This window comes from Triturus cristatus, chromosome 4_2 (assembly GCF_964204655.1).
Source record: "Triturus cristatus chromosome 4_2, aTriCri1.1, whole genome shotgun sequence".
In the NCBI taxonomy this organism is placed as follows: Eukaryota; Metazoa; Chordata; class Amphibia; order Caudata; family Salamandridae; genus Triturus; species Triturus cristatus.
The window spans coordinates 131419258-131438673 of NC_140586.1; the positions used below are offsets into that span (position 1 = coordinate 131419258).

The 19416-nt window shown below is 44.9% G+C and overlaps 1 protein-coding gene across 2 annotated transcripts in view; it reads left to right on the top strand.

The window, feature by feature from the left end:
* AVIL (advillin) overlaps positions 1–19416 on the top strand; it is a 289261-nt gene that overhangs the window by 113306 nt on the left and 156539 nt on the right. For both annotated transcript variants that reach the window (XM_085600802.1, XM_085600801.1), the window contains exons 4-5: positions 14914–15110; positions 16140–16248. In XM_085600802.1, the coding sequence (XP_085456928.1) occupies positions 14914–15110; positions 16140–16248 (306 nt within the window). The remainder of the gene's footprint in view (positions 1–14913; positions 15111–16139; positions 16249–19416) is intronic.

Consider the following 19416-nt stretch of genomic DNA (forward strand, 5'->3'; position numbering starts at 1 on the left):
TGTAACCCCATGGGGGTCTTAGCTAGAAGCAACGTATCATCGGCAAACATAATGGCCGAAATGGCAGTGCCCGCAAGACGTGGAGCATCTCTATTGGGTACGTCATTTAAGTGAGAGATGAGACCATTTACATAAAGGCAAAACAGGGTGGGCGCCAGGACACACCCCTGCCTTACCCCTCTTTCAACAGGGAAACTAGCTGAGAGGCTGCCACCTCTCCCACATCTTACCCTCGCATAATTATTAGTATGGAGACGCACCAGTATATGCAAGAGAGGCCCTGGAAGGCCTAAATCTTGTAGCACGGTCCATAATTTTATGCGGGGAACTAGGTCGAAAGCCGCGCGGAGATCGACAAAAACTGTATAAAGGGACCCCCCCTCTATCTTTACTGTTTTCCAGTAGAGCATACACAACCTAAAGATCTGGTCAGTAGTGGAAACGCTCTTTCGGAAGCCAGCTTGATAGTTGCTCAAGATCTCAGATGACTCAACCCAGTCCATAATACGATTCAGGATCAGCCTCGAGAAAAGTTTTTGTGCAACATCTATCAAGCTAATAGGCCTGTAATTCCCTGGCAACAATGGTGATCCTTTTTTAAAGATAGGCACAACTTCGGCGCCTAACCAAGTAGGGGGAATAGGCAAGCCGTCCAGGATGGCATTAAACAGTAATGTAAGATATGGAGCCCATACATTAGGTTCGTGTTTATACAGATCACCTGGTACCCCATCCAATCCTGGTGCTTTCCCAGCAGGAAGTTGGGAAATTGCAAGCTGGATTTCAGTTAGCGTGAAAATTTGGTGGTCCCAGCTTGGTACTGTGTGTAATGGGCTCACAGGGGCAGACGTCGGGGCCCTATAGAGAGTGCTAAAGTGGATTTCCCAGGCTTCTGGGGCAATGTTATTAATTACAATTGCGGGAGGTTCAGTTGTCCCAGTAGATACAATCAACCAAAATCTCCTCGAATCTCTTGATTTTAGGGCAGAAGTTAAATTCTCCCAGTTTTCAGAAGCCCATTCCAATTTAGCAAAATGTATCAAGGATCTATAAATCTGTCTCTTGTGTTGGATATCAGCCTTAGGGGCTTTGTTCTTTATAGCACCGAGCAGTTCGCTCTTTGCCGATCTGCAGGTCTTATTATACCAGTTAGGCTGGTTAACAAATCCCTTTTTACAAGAAATAATAGGGTTAAATAACCCAGACAGCATAAGAAACAATTCCTGATGTGCAGTTGCCAGTTTCTCGTGATAATTTGGAGGGGAATGCTGCTCTAGGATCTCCGCTATATTGTTTAGAACCGAGGCGACTGCAGCATAAACTTGGGATATTTCTTTATCATTGCGAACCATTTTGGTCCATTTAATTCTCCGCTTATTATTAGAAAGAATAGCTGAGTCCGATGGCTCCGAATTAGGTGATGACGCCAAATCTAGAGGGGACAGACCAGATAAGGAGACATCTAATATAAGAGGATTATGGTCGCTCTCCCCCCTTGGGATGACTTGAAAGTCAAGGACTCTATTCCAGTCCTTGGCTTGAACAAAAATATAGTCAAGCCTGGCCTCTCTACCTGGTTTATTAAATGTGGGCTTAGGAGGGTTATCTAGAATAGTTCGACCATTGCAAGCCCTAATAGAGTGGACCATTGTCAAGGAGGTAATCTGGATAGCCAAAGGTGTCCAGGCCCTAGCCATTGGACCAGAAACCTGAGGAATATTCCAGATTTCGTCCTCTTCCAGATTTATTTGATCCGCCAAGCCCTCGAGTGGTTCAAAATGAGAGTTAAAATCACCAGCTATAAGAAGCGTTATGTGGTCGGGTATTCCAGTTAGAACATTCGAAAGGGCCTCAATCACCCGGGATTCCTCACAAAAATTCACGGGTCTGGCGTATACATTAATCACCGCCAGTTTATTATCTAAGCCCCAATCCAATATTAAGCATAGAATATCATCAGACCCAGTTTCAAATTTAGTAACAATACATCCTAGGTGAGTGGCAACCCAAGTAGTCAAACCGCCAGAAGGGCGGCCACTTCCGGCCCACACCGCCGGAATTGAGTAGGTAGCATAACCCAATCGATGGAAATCTTGTCTCGCCCAGGTTTCTTGAAAACAACAAATTTGGTGAAGATCTATAAAGGAGCCCCAAATTGGGCAGTCAAGTTTACTGGGTAGACCGGCTATGTTCCAAGAAAGCACTTTATGTTTTGTTGTGCAATTGGAAGGAGCTACAGGGATTTTACAAGCAGGAGACTCACACAGATTCGGAAAAGTAGGAGTGGTAGTAGGAACAGAAGTAAAAACAGGAGAGATGGGATGGTAACTAGGAGGTGGAAGCAATGGAGGCGGTAAAACTAAAGTAGGGCCTTCCTGGGGAAGTCAATCGACATCCTCGAGACAGGCATACCTGTTGAAGGTTGAATAGCCAGCAGACAAAGGCTCATCAAAATGGACGCGCCTAGGCCTGCCTCTGGCCCCATTGCCCCCAACTTTGAGCCAATTATCATCTGTGTCATCCTGGAAAAAAGTGTGGATTGGGGGATAGAAAAAAAACAGGGGCAAAGAATTAATAAGGGAAGTATTGTTACCACCAGTCCAATTAAGGATATAGGGAGCTGTTAAGCGGTTGCTGAAATTAACCAAAATACAGTCACCCTTAATGTTCTTTGTAGTGCTACCGAGCCAAGGAACCCTTCTAACCATTAGAACCTGTGACCTTACGTTTGGGGGGAGAGGCCTTTGCTTGTTGAGCCAGTTAATGACTTTGTTTTTTAGAGATGCATAGGATTCAGTCGATGAATTGACAAGTTCCGGGACTCCTGTTAGAACAACGACATAAGGTGAGGCTTCTGGTGGGAGATTGATTATATTTCTCCTATTTGTTAGGGCCGAATTTGGATTAGTATTGGCTCTTGGATCCTTGGTGTTTTGGTCCGAATCTACATGTTGTGGGTTGGGTACTGCAACTATGTTCTTAGTTTGGGATTGTGATTGACATTGTGGAGGCACAGAGGATGTATGTTGTAAGGCAGGGAATACCAGCAGAGAAGTAGTTGGAGTAGGTTCTGGTATATTTGACATAGGATCGCGGGGTCCAAGTGGAAGGATTTCCTTCCTTTGGAGTGGGTTTGGAGAGCCCATGGGAATAGGAAGGGAGGAAAAATGAGGGTCCGCTTTTCTTGCTTCACATACAGCACACGGTTTGGCTCTGCTCGCTAGTACATTTGCCGGGGCTGTAACGACCCTTTCTATTTCCTTAAGCCTAATGTCAATTGCATCAAACCTAACAGTCAATGAGGTAAGTAGACCCTTGATAGCAGTTTTTACAATATCATTATATCGGCAGGAGGCCTCATCGGGTTCTGAGTCACAATTAGAGACATGTATAGGTGTATTAGACGTCAATACAGTTTGTTCTAGTGGTGGTTTGAGAATGCCACTGTTGACTTGGGCAGGCCTAGTACATGTTGGAATAGGTGCTTTAACAGTACTAGTATGGGGTCTATCAAGTCTAGGTTTTTTCCCTCTCTTATTGGCCCCCTCACGTTTCCTTTTTGGAACAGCACCCTCCTCAATATACTGTGCTCGATTTAGCATCTGGTCCGGCAATCGGGAAAGCATAGTATGATTCGTACCCTCAGGGATTGGTTGAAGAGTATCTCTACATGAGGGGGAACTAGATCTTAAGTCACATAATACAGATTCAATTGTACGATCAATACTGTCCATCAATGCTGCTTGTGAGTCATCGAGGTTTGTAGGAGAGCCTGCAGATGCAATTAAGCCCAAAGATGACCTACGTGTACTGGCAATTCCGTCAGATAGACGCCTTTCTAGTAAGTTCAGTTCACCTTGGATTACAGAGTTCGCCCTGATAATGAAATTATCCAATGTTCCAGATACTATCGGTTGTGTTTTCGTTACTTTACCTCGTGTATCCATAGTGACTTGCTTCCTTGGGCGACAGAGTAGAAGAAAGGGACAGGGCCCGGTCCGGTCTTGTCCGTGCTTGAACGGGCTTAAACGGGCCCGTCCTTTGCCCGGGCTTCGCCCCGGACTACGCCCCGCAACGCGTCCCGCAACGCGGTAGTAGGCGCGGGAATTAAATAGGAAGAGGAGGAGCCGGGAAGAGTGGCCAGGTGCGCTCAATCCGGTTGCACAGCAGCGCACCCTGGTCCTCGCAGTCCCAGCAGGAAACGGGCTCCAGGTACAGCACACAAGATATCTCGATTAAAACTCCTCAGTGATAAAAGTTTAAAAGAGGGACAAAGTTCTCCTGTGACCACGCCAGCGAGCGGCTCCCGCGAAGCGGGGGCCGCGAGGCGTTTTATCAGCGAGAGAGGAGGAGGAGGAGCCGGGAAGAGTGGCCAGGTGCGCTCAATCCGGTTGCACAGCAGCGCACCCTGGTCCTCGCAGTCCCAGCAGGAAACGGGCTCCAGGTACAGCACACAAGATATCTCGATTAAAACTCCTCAGTGATAAAAGTTTAAAAGAGGGACAAAGTTCTCCTGTGACCACGCCAGCGAGCGGCTCCCGCGAAGCGGGGGCCGCGAGGCGTTTTATCAGCGAGAGAGGAGGAGGAGGAGCCGGGAAGAGTGGCCAGGTGCGCTCAATCCGGTTGCACAGCAGCGCACCCTGGTCCTCGCAGTCCCAGCAGGAAACGGGCTCCAGGTACAGCACACAAGATATCTCGATTAAAACTCCTCAGTGATAAAAGTTTAAAAGAGGGACAAAGTTCTCCTGTGACCACGCCAGCGAGCGGCTCCCGCGAAGCGGGGGCCGCGAGGCGTTTTATCAGCGAGAGAGGAGGAGGAGGAGCCGGGAAGAGTGGCCAGGTGCGCTCAATCCGGTTGCACAGCAGCGCACCCTGGTCCTCGCAGTCCCAGTAGGAAACGGGCTCCAGGTACAGCACACAAGATATCTCGATTAAAACTCCTAAGTGATAAAAGTTTAAAGAGGGACAAAGTTCTCCTGTGACCACGCCAGCGACACTCTCTCTATAAACACCATCAACTTCCTTCCAAAACCTCCGCAATAGATATGGATGGTGCACTACCAGAATAACGCCTACCAAAACATCGACTACGACTATACTGCATGGGCAGTAAAAACAGGTACGCAGCTTTACCATTATTCACTCCACATCTATGTACCCTGATGATATACTTAGGTCCACGGTACATATATATGGAGTTCGGAAGACTAAATACTTACTTATCTACCATGACAGTTTAGTGGTTGTTGATGTCCTGCAGTTGGTATTTTTGTAGGTCAATATTTTGAACTTAATATTCTGACACACAACCAAGATAGACCACTATGTAAGGGTGAAGGCCCAAATGCTACACCAGGATTAACAGTGCCCATGTCTCTTTGGCCGGCCATTTTGTATGCCCAGCTACACATGCACATTTTAAAGTTCTCTAATCCAGCTGTGTTAGACAGCTGGGTTAAAGAAAGCGTAGACCTCAGTGCTCTTAGGAGCTCTTCGAGAGGCTGCTCCCACCAATCCTAACGTTTCTCTCATGCTGAGAGATGTGCCAGGATTGGTGATTGCAGTTTCCTGTTCCAGCAATGGAGCCTGCTTGGAAAGAAGATGACTGGTGGAGGACGACGTCGCGCCTCAAGGTAAGTTTTTTATTATTATTATTATTATTATTTTTTTTGCATCTCCCCAGCTACACCACCCTCGGTACGTGGCAGCAGCCACTGTCATTATGCATCAAGCCAAAAAAAAACATTGCTGATTCTCATGTGACAGAAATTAACCTGAAATAAGGAATGTAGTGCTCATTTACTAAGTGATATTGTATGGGACACCAGATGTTACTGTAGTCCCACATTTTATGCTAAAACGTGCATGTTCACCATAGTTATGGCCTCGGCCTAGTTAACTGTAGGTAGATGCGTGTTACTCTTCTGTTTAGTGTAAATGCATAGCACCGTTTTAGAACAAACCAAAAAGAGAGTTGGCTAACAAGAACAAGAATCGGCAAAAGCCAATAGGTTTCGCCTACACAAGAGCTATTCGCTTTGCCAATGTCTTTTCCCCATTTTGAACAGCAACTTGGAGTGAAGTAGAGTAGTCAAGTGCAGTTGCGTGGAGTGTAGTGGCTTGGAGTGGTGTGGCATAGCGTAGAGTGGCTTGGCATAGAATGGAGTGGATTGGCGTAGAATAGAGTGTTGTAGAGTGCAGGGGCATAGAGTGGCTTGGCATAAAGTAGAGTTTAATAGAATAGACAGGCATAGAATGGAGTGGGGTAGACTACAATGGAGTGGAGTGGAGTGGAATGGAATAGAGTGGAGCAGAGCGGAATTGCATAGAGTAGAGTAGCTTAGGGTGGCATAGAGTAAAGTGGCACTGTGTAGAGTGGCATACAGTGGCACTGTGTGGAGTGGGGTAGAGTGGCACTGTGTGGAGTGGTATGGTGTAGAGTGGCATAGAGTAGAGTGGCATAGAGTGCAGTGGCACAGAGTAGAGTAGCGTAGAATGGTACATAGTAGAGTTGTGCAGAGGCATAGAGTAGTGCAGCTACAAAAAATGGTGCAGCAGCGTAGAGTGCAGTGGCAAAGAGTGGTGCAGAGAAGAGCAGAGTGATGTGGAGTGCAGTGGCACAAGTGCAGTGGTGTGGATGGCAATGGCATAGAATGGTGCAGAGAAGAGCAGAGTTGCATAGAGTGCAGTGGTGTAGAGTAGAGTGGTGTGGTGTACAGTGCAGTGGTGTAGAGTAGTGCAGAGTAGAGTCCAGTGGCTTGGAGTGGTGCAGAGAAGAAAAGAGTCGAATAGAGTGAAGTGGCATAGAGTAGCTGGGTCTGGTGGGTTAGTGGACTAATATGTCCACTGTAGGGGGCCTGTGTTTGACCTCATGGTCACAGGTTAAAATCCCAGCGGGTCCACTTAGCCTTTCTTCATTCTGAGGTCGATGAAATGAGTACCATTGTGTTGGTTAACAATAAACATCAGTTATTCAGCGCCAAGATACCCTTGGGTGAACTTGCGCTTTACAAATACATATGCTATGTTATGTAGAGTAGAGTAGAGTGGTGTAGAGAGCAGTGGAAGTGGTGCAGAGTAGTGCAGAGAACAGCAGAGTTGCACAGAGTTGCATAGAGTGCAGTGGCATAGGAAAGAGTGATGTAAGTGCAGTGGCGTGCAGTGGTGCAGACTAGGGTGCAGTGAGCGGTACAGAGCAGACTGGCGTGGAGTGCAGTGGTGCAGAGTAAAGTGGTGTAGAGTGGTGCAGCAGCATAGAGTGCAATGGTGCAGAGCGGCTTCGACTGCAGTGGCATAGAGTAGAGTGGCATAGAGTATATTTGCGTAGAGTGGCAGTGGTTGTAGTGCAGTGGAATAGAATATAATGGAGTGTCGTGGAATGGTGCAGAGAAGAGCAGAGTGGCATAGTGAGCAGTGGCATAGAGAGCTGGGGAATAGAGAGCAGTGGCATAGAGTGGCCCAGTGTAGAAAGCAGTGCAGTGCCATAGAGTGGTGCAGAGAAAAGCAGAGTTGCATAAAGAGCAGTGGCATAGAGTAGACTGGTGTAGAGTGCTGCAGAGTAGAATACACTAGCGTGGAGTGCAGTGGCATAAAATGCAGTGGCGTAGAGTGGTGTAGAGAAGAGTAGAGTGGTGTAGAGTGGTACAGCGTAGAGTGCAGTTTTGTAAATTGGTGAGGAATAGAGTGCTGTGGCATAGAGTGGTGTAAAAAACAGCCGAGTGGCATAGAGTGCAATGGCAGAAAGAGCACGACGTAGAGTACAGTGGTGCAGAGTAGAGTGCAGTGGCATGTAGTGCTGTGGCATAGAGAGCAGTGGCATAGAGTGCAGTAGCATGTAGTGCCGTGGCATAGAGAGCAGTGGCATAGAGTAGAGTGCAGTGGCGCAGAATAGAGTGCAGTGGCGTAGAGTGAATTGGTGTAGAGTAGAGTGCAGTGGCATAGCGGACAGAGTAGGGAGGTCAGAGGCAAAATAAGCTACATGGATGGGGATGTGTAAGACAGATTGAAAACACAAGTGCTTTAACTCAAAGAAAAAAGTAGCTCTAAAATCGGGGGCAGTGGATGGACACAAGTACTTGGTTCTTGCGCCAGGGAAGGCCAAACAAAAGAAGAGGGCATGACACTCGCATGCCAGAACAAATGGGGACTAAGGAAATGAAAGCTATGGGTGGGCTGTAAGCCCACTCTGTGTAAACAACATGTCTGGCACATGCGCTGTCTTGGCAAAATCTAAAGAGGCTGACAGGAAGATGTCACAACCTGTGCTATCAGCCTTAGCTATAAAATAAAGTGTACTCAGAGAGGTCAGAACCATCTTGCAGAACAGAGGGCACATAGGCTTCCTCTTGACCGCTAAGGGCAGATATCAGGTAACAACTGTTATCAATGATGAATGAGTCCAACCTCTGGGCATAAATAGAAAGTTGCCCTATGTGCTGAAAGTTCCAAACAACAAATTTGCCTCTACATATAACAGTCACCAAAAAGGATGGTGAGGGAATCTTGCTTGGATCATTAAAATCAGAAATAGAAAAAAGTCACTGGACAGGCTAACAACAAGCAAACGCATGCAAGGCAGAATGAAGCTGAAACGGGGCAACAACTTGCTGTTTTTGTCTGTGCAAGATTGCAACTTTCCTGCTAGAATACCCAGTTGAGGAGATCAGAAGCATGCTCTTTGATGGAATGGATAAGAGCAATTCTACACTGGGTCTAACTAACAAGGTTTGCCTACAGCCAGGTGATGCACAAGGTGGATTTCTACATTTGTGGATGCATCAGCAGCCTGTGCAGTTCAGCTAGGTTTGGGTGGCCATCTTATTCGTAGTCGACCAAGGATTCCCGGTAGGCCCTAGACTGCCTGACATGGACTTAGACTGAACGTTCAGAGCATCTGCTGCACTAGAATAATACAGACTAGAATGAGGGACTTGGATAAGACACTGGAAACTAATACACAAGACCAGAGGCCTCTCAGCCCTGGAAGATATCAAAGCAAGCAGTCCATATCGCGAGGCAACCCCAGGTGCTCTGGAGTAGGGACAGGGATGATCATTCAGACTCTATTCATGGGTGTAGGTTAATTTATGGGGTGCAACATCAGGATTTCGACTCACTGAAGAGTCCACAAGATTTAGAGTGCTGCTATTTATTGGATTCAACGAAACCTTTGGACCTGGAAGACGTATGTGATAGGATCCCCTGTCTGGCCGCTTTGTGACTTGAATGTATGCATGCATTGTGGGGTAAAGACAAACTCCACTATGCAACTACATGATGATAATAGGGTGGTAGTGGGTTAAATGTAACACAGGTTGGTACAGTCTTTTATCAAGTCAACATACTCTTCTAGTACTACTTTGAGTCCAGTTGTTCTGTCAACAGGCAAACATGTTGTATGTTCTAAATGTTACATTCTGTTCAGCCAAAGATTTGAGTAGGAATGTCACTCTTATTAAACCAGGACATTGCCAGCGAGAGTAACAGGGGAGGTCTGATTTGGCAAGACTCAGAAAGAATAGTGGCAACTTGATGGGGACAACATTGAAGCCATAATCACAGATAATCTTAGATGCTGCATGTACTTGAAATAGATGTAAACTTTTGTTGATCTTTATTGGTAGGACATGTGTGTCAGAACACAGATCAGCTTCCAAAAAGCCCCACCAGGAAACCAGTAACAAGAGTCCACTATATCAAGGCAGTTCCTTTAGTGTCTAGAAGTTAGATCCAATCAAATTGCCAGACTCCCACATAAGAATGCCAGTTGTGGGCCACAAAGCCTGAATACATTGTATTTAGTGCTCTTTGCCAGTAAAGAGTTGACGTATCAAAGAACTCCTATATGTAATATGAGTGTTTAGGATTTGACGGGCTAATTCCTCTGCCCGGGCCTAAAAACCCTGTGGCCTATGCCTAAAGAGATGTGGAAATCGCTGTTGGGATCAGTATACATAAACCACCGGTGCCAACCCCTTGAAATATCTGGCATCTGGGTAATATCCCTGTCCCTCTTGTCATGAAGTTTGTAACAGTTTGCCATCCCAGATTGTGTAGTGGTAAATGCCTTGTGGTGTTCCACAAAGCCATTCAGTCAGTCAGTCAAGCTTTATTCGACAGTTTAGGTCATAAAAGCACATTACATTCATAACATAAAACAGTTATTAAATTATCTAAAAAGTTAAAATTGCAATTAAATTTCTGAATGACCGTCGGACACAATGTTTTGTAAAAATTTTAGACCAATCTAAAAAACCAATCCACTTGCTCTTATGATCTCGTGGAACTGTTTGATGAACATATTGATTTAATCACCAACCTATATTAACTATAACATAAGTATTCTACCAAGTGCACATGATCTAGAGGGGATTTACCCCAATCCTCAAGGCTTTTGCCCGTATGCCCCAGGCCCACCCTAAAAACTTTGCCACAGCTATACATACAGGGGGTTTAGATTCTGTGCACAAAATGCAGAGCGCTATTGTATATCTCCTAATGCCCAAAAATCTACAAATGGGCTTTAACCATATTCTTCTAGGTTCAGCATACATGGGACAAAAAAATAATAGATGTCCTACAGATTCACGTTCATCTACACACCTATAGCACTTATCATTTTTGTTTTGGTGACCACCCCAGCCAGCAGTAAATTCAGCAACGGGTAGAGTACCCACCCGCAGCTGAAAATACAATTTGCGTTCGAGGGTTTTTCCAATTATGTCCCAGAAACTTTCAAAGGATGGGCAAACTTTTAAGTCAAGAAATCGACATGTTAAATGAGTTGAAAGTCCTTGTGTGTTTTCTACCTTAAATACCCATTCCCAGTACATTGCTTTCAGTTTGTCCTTGGAGGGGAAAACAGCATTTAGTGGATCGGTCCAGAGATAAATTAAACCTAAGCTACACAGGAGAGATTTAATCCCACGCAGCCAATGTATTTTGTGGAACGAATCAGATTTTATTATATCCAAGAATCCACTCCTGTAATGGACAAGTTCTCCGGTGGACCAAAGCCGGCGCCAGTATAGTATTGGGCGAAGCTTCACCAGATGTTCTAGTGGCTTTTTGCCAAGGTCCAACAATAGAGGTCGCAATGGTGTGCTTGAAGGGAGTTTTGTGATCTTGCGTAAGAACGCATTTTCAAGCACCATCAGGTTGTTCAAATTGCCAAAACCCCAGAGCTCAGCCCCATATAAGCATGAAGTCAAAACCATCGTCCCATAGATCTCTAATACTGGTGAGATTGGTTTTGTGAGTGAGGTTTTAAATCTAGAGAGTAGAACGCCTGCTTTTTGTTTGTGTATTAATGCAGCACGATCTAATTGGCAACCCAAGTGCATATCTTTCTGCAATGTAATGCCCAAGTATGTAAATGAAGTAACCTCCTCCAGGGGTAGATTATTCATATAGATCCTTCCCTTATAAGATTTATGAGCATTAAATGACATAAACTTTGTTTTTCCGGTATTGACTTCCAAGCCCCTCACTTTACAGAACTCTTCAAAGCACCCAAGTGCCTTCTGTAGACCACTTGGGGTCTTGGAAATAATCAGCGTATCATCCTCAAACATGAGGATGGGGATACGAGATCCTGCCAATACCGGTGCATCGGTGGGGGTCAGCGAGAGGAAGTCCGCCACCCCGTTGACAAAGAGCGAGAACAGGGTCGGCGCCAAAACGCAACCCTGCCGCACGCCCCTGCCCACCGGGAATTCCTCCGTTACCTCTCCCACACCCCCCCAACGCACCCGAGCAACATTTCCCTCATGTAGGCGGATAACCATGGAAAGGAGTTCGGGTGCAATTCCAAATTCACTCAGGACCTGCCATAGCTTGCTACGGGGGACCAGGTCGAAGGCCGCTTTTAGGTCCACAAATACAGCATATAAGGCACCCTTTCCTAGAACTACCGTCTTCCAATATAAAATAACAACACGGAAGACTTGATCTATTGTACTTGTCTGGCGTCGGAAACCAGCCTGCATAGGACTTAGAATTTCCTGATCTTCTATCCATGTCAGAATCTCATGTAGGAGCATTCGACCAATAATCTTCTGAATCGCGTCTATCAAGCTGATTGGCCTATAGTTTCCCGCAACAGACTTATCCCCCTTTTTGAAGACCGGAACAATTTCTGCTCCCTTCCACGAGGAGGGGATATCCGCTCCCTGGGCAATAGCATTGGCAAGACGCATAATATATTTACACCAGAGGTGTCTATCACCAATAAACAAATCTGCTGGAATTCCGTCCATGCCAGGTGCTTTGCCCCTTGTCACTTTGTCTAAGGCCCTTCCAACATCTGATAATGAAAATATTGCCTTATCATAATAGACATGGGTCAGAGTATCACGTGAATTTTCTTCACAGGGTGCGGCATACTGGGGTTTGAAGTAATCTACCCACTCATTCTGGGCCACCTTATTCTGTGGACGTTCTGGTATACCACCCCTGTCCCATTTATATATTCCGACCTGGCTGGCCAAAGTAATCGTCACTCTATGGAGTCCATACCCGGAACAGAATTACAAGACCGTCGCCATGAGGGACCACAGCACACTCACTGGAGATCTACACTCAGAACACGGACTACCTTGCGTCTTCCAAACACTCACGGCACGTTTATATGCCGGATCACGATTACTGTGGTGTATCCTCATAACTTTGAACTTTTAACCTGATTTCCAATAGAGTGACGATTACTTTGGCCAGCCAGGTCGGAATTATCACCGGCAGAGCGAATATTAAGATGTCTTACCTTCAATTTCAGCCCTGAGGAAGTTGCAGGATTATGTCCATTGGCGACGAAACATGTGTTGGCTGGTTTCTCTTGCTTACTTTATGAAAGAATAAAGACAAAGGACTAATTTACCTGATACAACATTGACATTTCTTCTGAATTTCATGAATTGAATAATACCTTTTTACTGTACAACTACTTTACGTGTGCCCAGGACTTTGATGTACATAACGTGGTGCAGGGTTGTTCCTACACACATTTAGGGGTTAAAGGGAGTCTCCCCTTACCTGGTTGCACCGTACCTAATTGATCTCACTAATAACTTAAACGTTCACATGGCAGAGCGCCACACTTCCTGAGTCACTAAAAACCCTTCAGTCAGAGTGAACCTTCTGCAACTGTTTGGTGACAAGCCCTTTTTGGACAGTGAAGCCTAGATTTAATTTCAAATGACCAAGGCCTCCTGAAGGAAGCAAGGAAAATATCCAGCATCTCATTGTGCACTTGAGCAACCTTTTACCAGGGCAGGTGCTTTGGACCCCAGTGGCTTTAACTAGTGCACCATTCTTCTTCTGGTGTATTTGGTTCCACAGGAGAACGAGAGGAGCCAAGTAATGGCCAACACCGACCTAAGGAGTGAATGAATGACACCATTGTATATAGTGCTCTGTTTTCCAAAATGTGTGGCTTTGAGTTAAAAATAGCCCTGTATACATTCATGATACTGCTTTAAGCATTTAAAAATCTAGGTTTTCAGTAATTTATGGAACTTTATTATATGCAATTGAGCCCTCAAGACATATGACATTCCATTTCACAATTTTGGTTGGAAAAAGGAAAACAATAACTGCCTCTTCTGCAGGAGCGATGAAATATTGGAACAGTCAATAAAGCCTAGAAGGACGAGCTTAACTTTGACCTTTGTAGAAAAGCTGAAATTATAAGGCCAAAAATTGCTGCATCCAGAAAACATTGCGTTTTGTTCCAAGAATAAGGTTACAAAAATGATCTTTAAAAAAAAAAATAACTGCAATGAAAAGAATTAAGTTGATAGAGTACAGATGGTCTCCAAATGACTACAAAATTTATTTAAGCTGCATATTGTTTATAAAGGGTCACTTATACTTTTGGGCATCACCAGAGAGATGCAATTCCTATAGTTCAGGTCGAAAGAAATCGTCACCTGGACTAGCAGTGAGGTTGCCAGCTGGCCTGTATTTTTACCGGCATTGCTAGTACTTTTATGTCCAGGCTTGTACAAAAATATTGAAAATCTGCAAATGCAGCATTTTCCCCTAGACTCCTTAACTTATCACAGCAAAATCACGCAGAGATCCGTCCCAAAGTATTGTAGAGCATTTTAAATGATTCCCAAAGCATCTTTAAGGTAAACTGAAGAAAACGTGTCAGGGTTACAAATAATACATAGTATGTTCTATAAAATCTAATGTAAGTACCAAAACGAGACCCTAAAGTAGCAGCCTTAACCACCGTTCTGCAAAATGCTTGGGAGCCTGTGGAAAAGTAAGAAAAAGAGAAACATCTCTCATTCGAGCCACTCCCCCCCCCCCCCCCCCCCCAAGTCAATTCATTTTCATAGCTAATAGTGTGCATATACAAAATTCTCAACAAGTAAGATGAAACTATTGGAAATCTTGGGGTGTCTTTGTGGGCTGCTGTAGATAACGGAAGCCACATCTCCTACGGGGATGAACACAAAATATAATATTAATATTGACCAATTACCCTCAATCAGAGTGTCTTCAAACCCATTAAAAGCTAATTTTATTTGTAGTTTAGGTGAATCTACGCTATAGAGATGGTTAGGTGTTGCAGAATTCTTTGATACCTTGATATTATTACTGCCTTTAAAACAACGAAAATAGAAAGGTAAATAAATATTGACCAACTAACTGTAGTGCATAAGCATAACATATACTAAAAGGTCTTTTGGCACAAAAATAAAACGTTTCTTCGCCCAGGCTAAAGGAATTACTTTTAACAGATCCACTTGGCTCCACCTAGGGAAGCATAAAACTAAGCTTGTTGCTACTCTTATAATAAATCGATAAGATTTTTTTTTTACATTGGTATAAAACATTGTTTATGGAGAGACTTAGTTTGACACTCATAGGCTTTCTCTCGTTGCCTCCATTAATATCCATGTGCAGACCCGGAAATCTGGGAACACGATTTCCTACGACATACACTACTGGATCGGCAACGACTCGACTCAGGACGAGCAGGGCTCGGCAGCCATCTACACCACCCAACTGGACGACTATCTGGGGGGCAGTCCCATACAGCACCGGGAGGTGCAGGGCTACGAGTCCGAATCCTTCAAAGGTTACTTCAAGCAGGGCATCATGTAAGACTAATTGATTGTTGAGCATTATGGTCAGGGAAAGAGAGACTCGATGTGGTGAGAGGCCATGGTGCTTGAACATTCTCTAAACAAATGGTGAATTAGACTGTCCTAGGACGGCATGGTTGCCTACAGTGGAAGAATGTATTCAGTCTTTGTAGGAGGGTGGGGGTTCATGCAGCCTAAAAAACAGAAGGTCAATTTAGCCTATAGATGAACTGTTGTGTCTGTGCACCGAGGCAGCCATTTGTGTAGCCGTATTCTTTTTGGTAATCCAGTCTTCAAAAAAGGTGTCTGTGTACTGACCAGCTCATGGCTCAACGTGTGCACATACAGAAGATGCAGTCGAGTGTTAGAAGGTGGTGATAGAGGGACCTCTGTGAACGTATTAGAAGAGGAGTCTTCCAGTGGAAGGGGAGTTTAATGTAAAACTGGGAGGGAAGTTTTGACCAGAGTTGAGTCTGGAGTCGTTCTGCCAGTACCTGAAAAGTGAGCTTACCGTACACATCGAGAAGGCCTTGAAAAAGCCAATTGAAGAATTTTGAAAGCAACTGAAGGACCAAGGGTGGTCAAAGTGAGGGAATAGACACAAATCAATTGGGTGCACTTCTTTTTACTGAAGATTTCTTGTGAGTGAGTATGCAGGTGCCCGCTAGTTTACTATGGTGAAGATTAAGACAGTAAGAAAGAATTGGTTGGCAGGTCACGTCTACAGCAGGTGGCGGGTTGGTACTGAAAATGCTGAGTATAGACTGATGTTGGCATAAACTTCAACCATCGGGTGCTTTGAATTTGCGTTGAAAAGTATGGGGACTTGAGGCTGAGCGGTGGGAACTGTAGACATGTGTGCATTGAATCCAGACATGGTTAACAATGTTTCAAATCAGATGTCCGTTGAGATTGTCTGCGATGGGGACACTAATTTGCATGCATTAATAGTTGTGTGTTTTGGAAGCTGATTTTCCACGCTGATTTCCCAAACATTGTCCCCTTTGATAATTCATCTCCTCTGCTTGCTCTCTGCACTTCCAGCTATAAAAAGGGAGGTGTTGCCTCGGGGATGAAGCACGTAGAAACCAACATATACAATGTCAAGAGGCTCCTACATGTGAAAGGGAAGAGGAGTGTGTCTGCAAAGGAGGTAAGTGACCCCCCAAATCTGTATTCACATCCAAGAAAACAAATAGATTCAGTATTTTAAAACAAATATGCAAAATTCAATAAATACAAAATGGAGATTGGGTTATCTAGAAACAGTTCCTAAAAAGACAGCACAGCTTCATGAACAGTAAGTGCTTGGTTTGGATGTACGATAAGTTAACTAGCACACTGCAGTTTGTACATGCTATATTGCCGGGTCAGTGCCAACTGACCTGTTCTTTTCACCCAGTAAATATGAGCAAGTATGAGGTGTCGATATGTTCCTGTGGAAACTATGAGAGGTGTGAAAAACTCTGACCCACTCATATCCGTGACACCAGTGCAAACAGGCACCACTTGTAATTGTGGTAATAGCGTCATAAATGTTGCTGTAGCACATACCTGTAGCAGGATCATGGTGGAAGAAAGAGGTTGAAACATTTTCAATGGTGACAGCTCAGCCCGGAGCAGCTACCAACCAATCTTCCTTCTTGATTCTCATGCTGAACTATATGGACGGGGAGTTGACTGAAATCAATAGAGTAATGCTCAATTCCTTATCTCATTGGTCTAAAGATCACTAGAACATTAGAATGTTGAGAGCTCCATTCTAGACAATGGAGTGCCCCGGGATTCTAATGGCTGGTAGAAACCCGGAGCATCAACATTGTTGTGTCCAAAATAATTATTCCAAGGGCCACACTTACCATTGGCCCGCAAATATAATGCAAGAAGGAGCAGTTGGCAACGTGGAAGGTTCAAACGTTTATTAGCCACCACAGAACTCTATATAGAGGAGCCTCGTCGATCCTCACCCATCAGGTGCGCTGAGAAAGACTGCTGGCTCCTTGACAGTAACACACTTTTATACATTATCAGTACAGCATACAAAACCATATATGTGGAAAAGTACCAGTTAGTCCTGGCGCCCCTAATGAGCTCATGCCTATTTCTAGTTTCAGTTACACATACAAAGGGTTACTATCTTTACAGAGAAGGTCGAAAGGGTGACTCCCTTCTCGTCCCGGACCTAGAGGAATTTGCCTGATACTCCCTTTTAGCAGATGTGACCTTGCTTCTCAGCAGCAACTCAGCCTGTCTCCTAATTAAATGCAAGGAAAGGGGAAAACAGAGGATGTGCGGAAAAGACCACGTGACTCCCAAGTGAGTTCGGTTTCTCGGCCCTTTTTGTCGTACTAAACATAATCGGGGATTTCGAACCGTTTAATACACCATAACGAGGTAGACTATCATTAGATATACTGCGCTAATCATATCGTAATATCTTGAATACCTCAGAACGGCCCTTTTAGCGCAGCATAGCTAATAACGAGGTCAGTCTTCGAAAATACCCTCATCAATCTGCATTATGTCGTGCGTCTCCTTCTGAGCCCGCTGAGTATCTATTCTGGTTTGGACGGGCTCGGGCCTAGGGATGGATCGGCGAACTTGAGCAGCACAATATGCACAGCAAGCAGGCCCGCACTGTAGACAAAGGCAGCAGGTGAAAATGAACCCCACTATTCCCAAAAGAATCATAAATAACTTCCATCCCCAGGTGGTCACCAGATCCCAAAACCACCCGGACAAAGACCAAGTACCAGTCTCGGTGTGAATTTCAGAGGCTAGCCGATGCAGTTTCTGAATGGCTAAATGGACAGAAGGGGCGGAGTCAGGTATATATACACAACAGGAGCTGCCGATGACTCTACAAGCTCCTCCGCGATCAGCTAGGATAACATCTAAAACAAGACGATTTTGGAGGGTCACAAGCCGGGTTGCCTGGAGCTCCACTGTGATATTAGTTAATATTCCTGCAGTAGTATTAACCACCCCCTCCACTACTCTAGATAGCCTCCTGACTTCTTTACTATTGAGGATGGGTCCCCATATAGGCAATGCCCCTTTTATGATATCAACGAAGTGTTGGGCTGGAGTGTCAGTCTGGTCAGTGGCATCATTACTGGCGGCTTCAGCTTTTAGGCTCGGCCTATTTAAGGAATGAGATTTGTGATAATCAGAAGGAGCTATGTAGACCGGTGGGTAAAGAAAAGATAAGTAACATCGACCTGCCCATCCCCTGGGTAGCCAAGTGTATGCATTTTCCCCGCACACGAAATAAACATTGGGAGGGGTGAGTGTTGGGGGACTACTGAAAGTCTGTAGTTTATAAGTGTAATTACATCTACTATAACCTACGGATAGATGTCCAGTACCCTGCACGCAGAAGGAGGAGGACGTATTCAATACCGGCACCGGAATGATTTTCTCATCTGAGACATTTCGCTCCTGGAAATACTTGAAATACTCAGTAAAATTAAAGGTCATGAAATCCAACACTTCATCCCTCAACCAGGTATCATTCTCATGATCAGTATATACGTTCATACAGGCGGTAGGATCAAGGGTACCATCCGTCCCCTCAGCATTAGGAGTAAAACCTTGGTGTGTCTCTATATAGGCGAAAATAAAGGCATAATCCTTCTCTGAGAATCGACGTTCATCTATAGCGTAGTGTTCATATAGCATGGATAACATTTTGAACCAGGCTTCGCAACTACCTAAATAAGACAAGGGCATTGATATGAACAAATCTTGCTTATGCATCACTGACGGAAGAAGACCACAGACCCAACAATTAGTAACATTTGTGGAACTATGAGTCTGGTGTAGCATCTCAATGAAAGCATTATGTACATATGTCTGTCGGTGTCTCTCCTTATGGGGGGCAAAAGTCTGGAAATGATGTTCCTTAGGAGCAGGGGTAGACACTATCAAGGTGTGCACAGGATGGCGAAACTCTAGATATATAAACAGACCTAAGCATAGTACAAATGATACAATCAATATAGAAATGAAAACAATTTTAACCCGCAAGCTCCATGAGGAGAACATTGGCAAATGCGGGGGAATGGTACGAGGTACTATGGGCCGCCCTTCTTCAGGGACAAAACGAGCAAAAGGGTACATTTTCTCACTAAAAGTCCAATATAATCTCGGGAAAAGGGCTACGAGCAGTCCGACCTGCCGGAGGGTGCTTCTTTCCTGTGTCCGTATAGAGCCTCACAGGCAGACTCCTATTGTTCAGAGAAACCAAAAAGTAAAAGATAAAAACTTCTCGCGTTGGGGTCGCACTTGACGCAACCCTTGTTGAAAGGAAACTCCACCT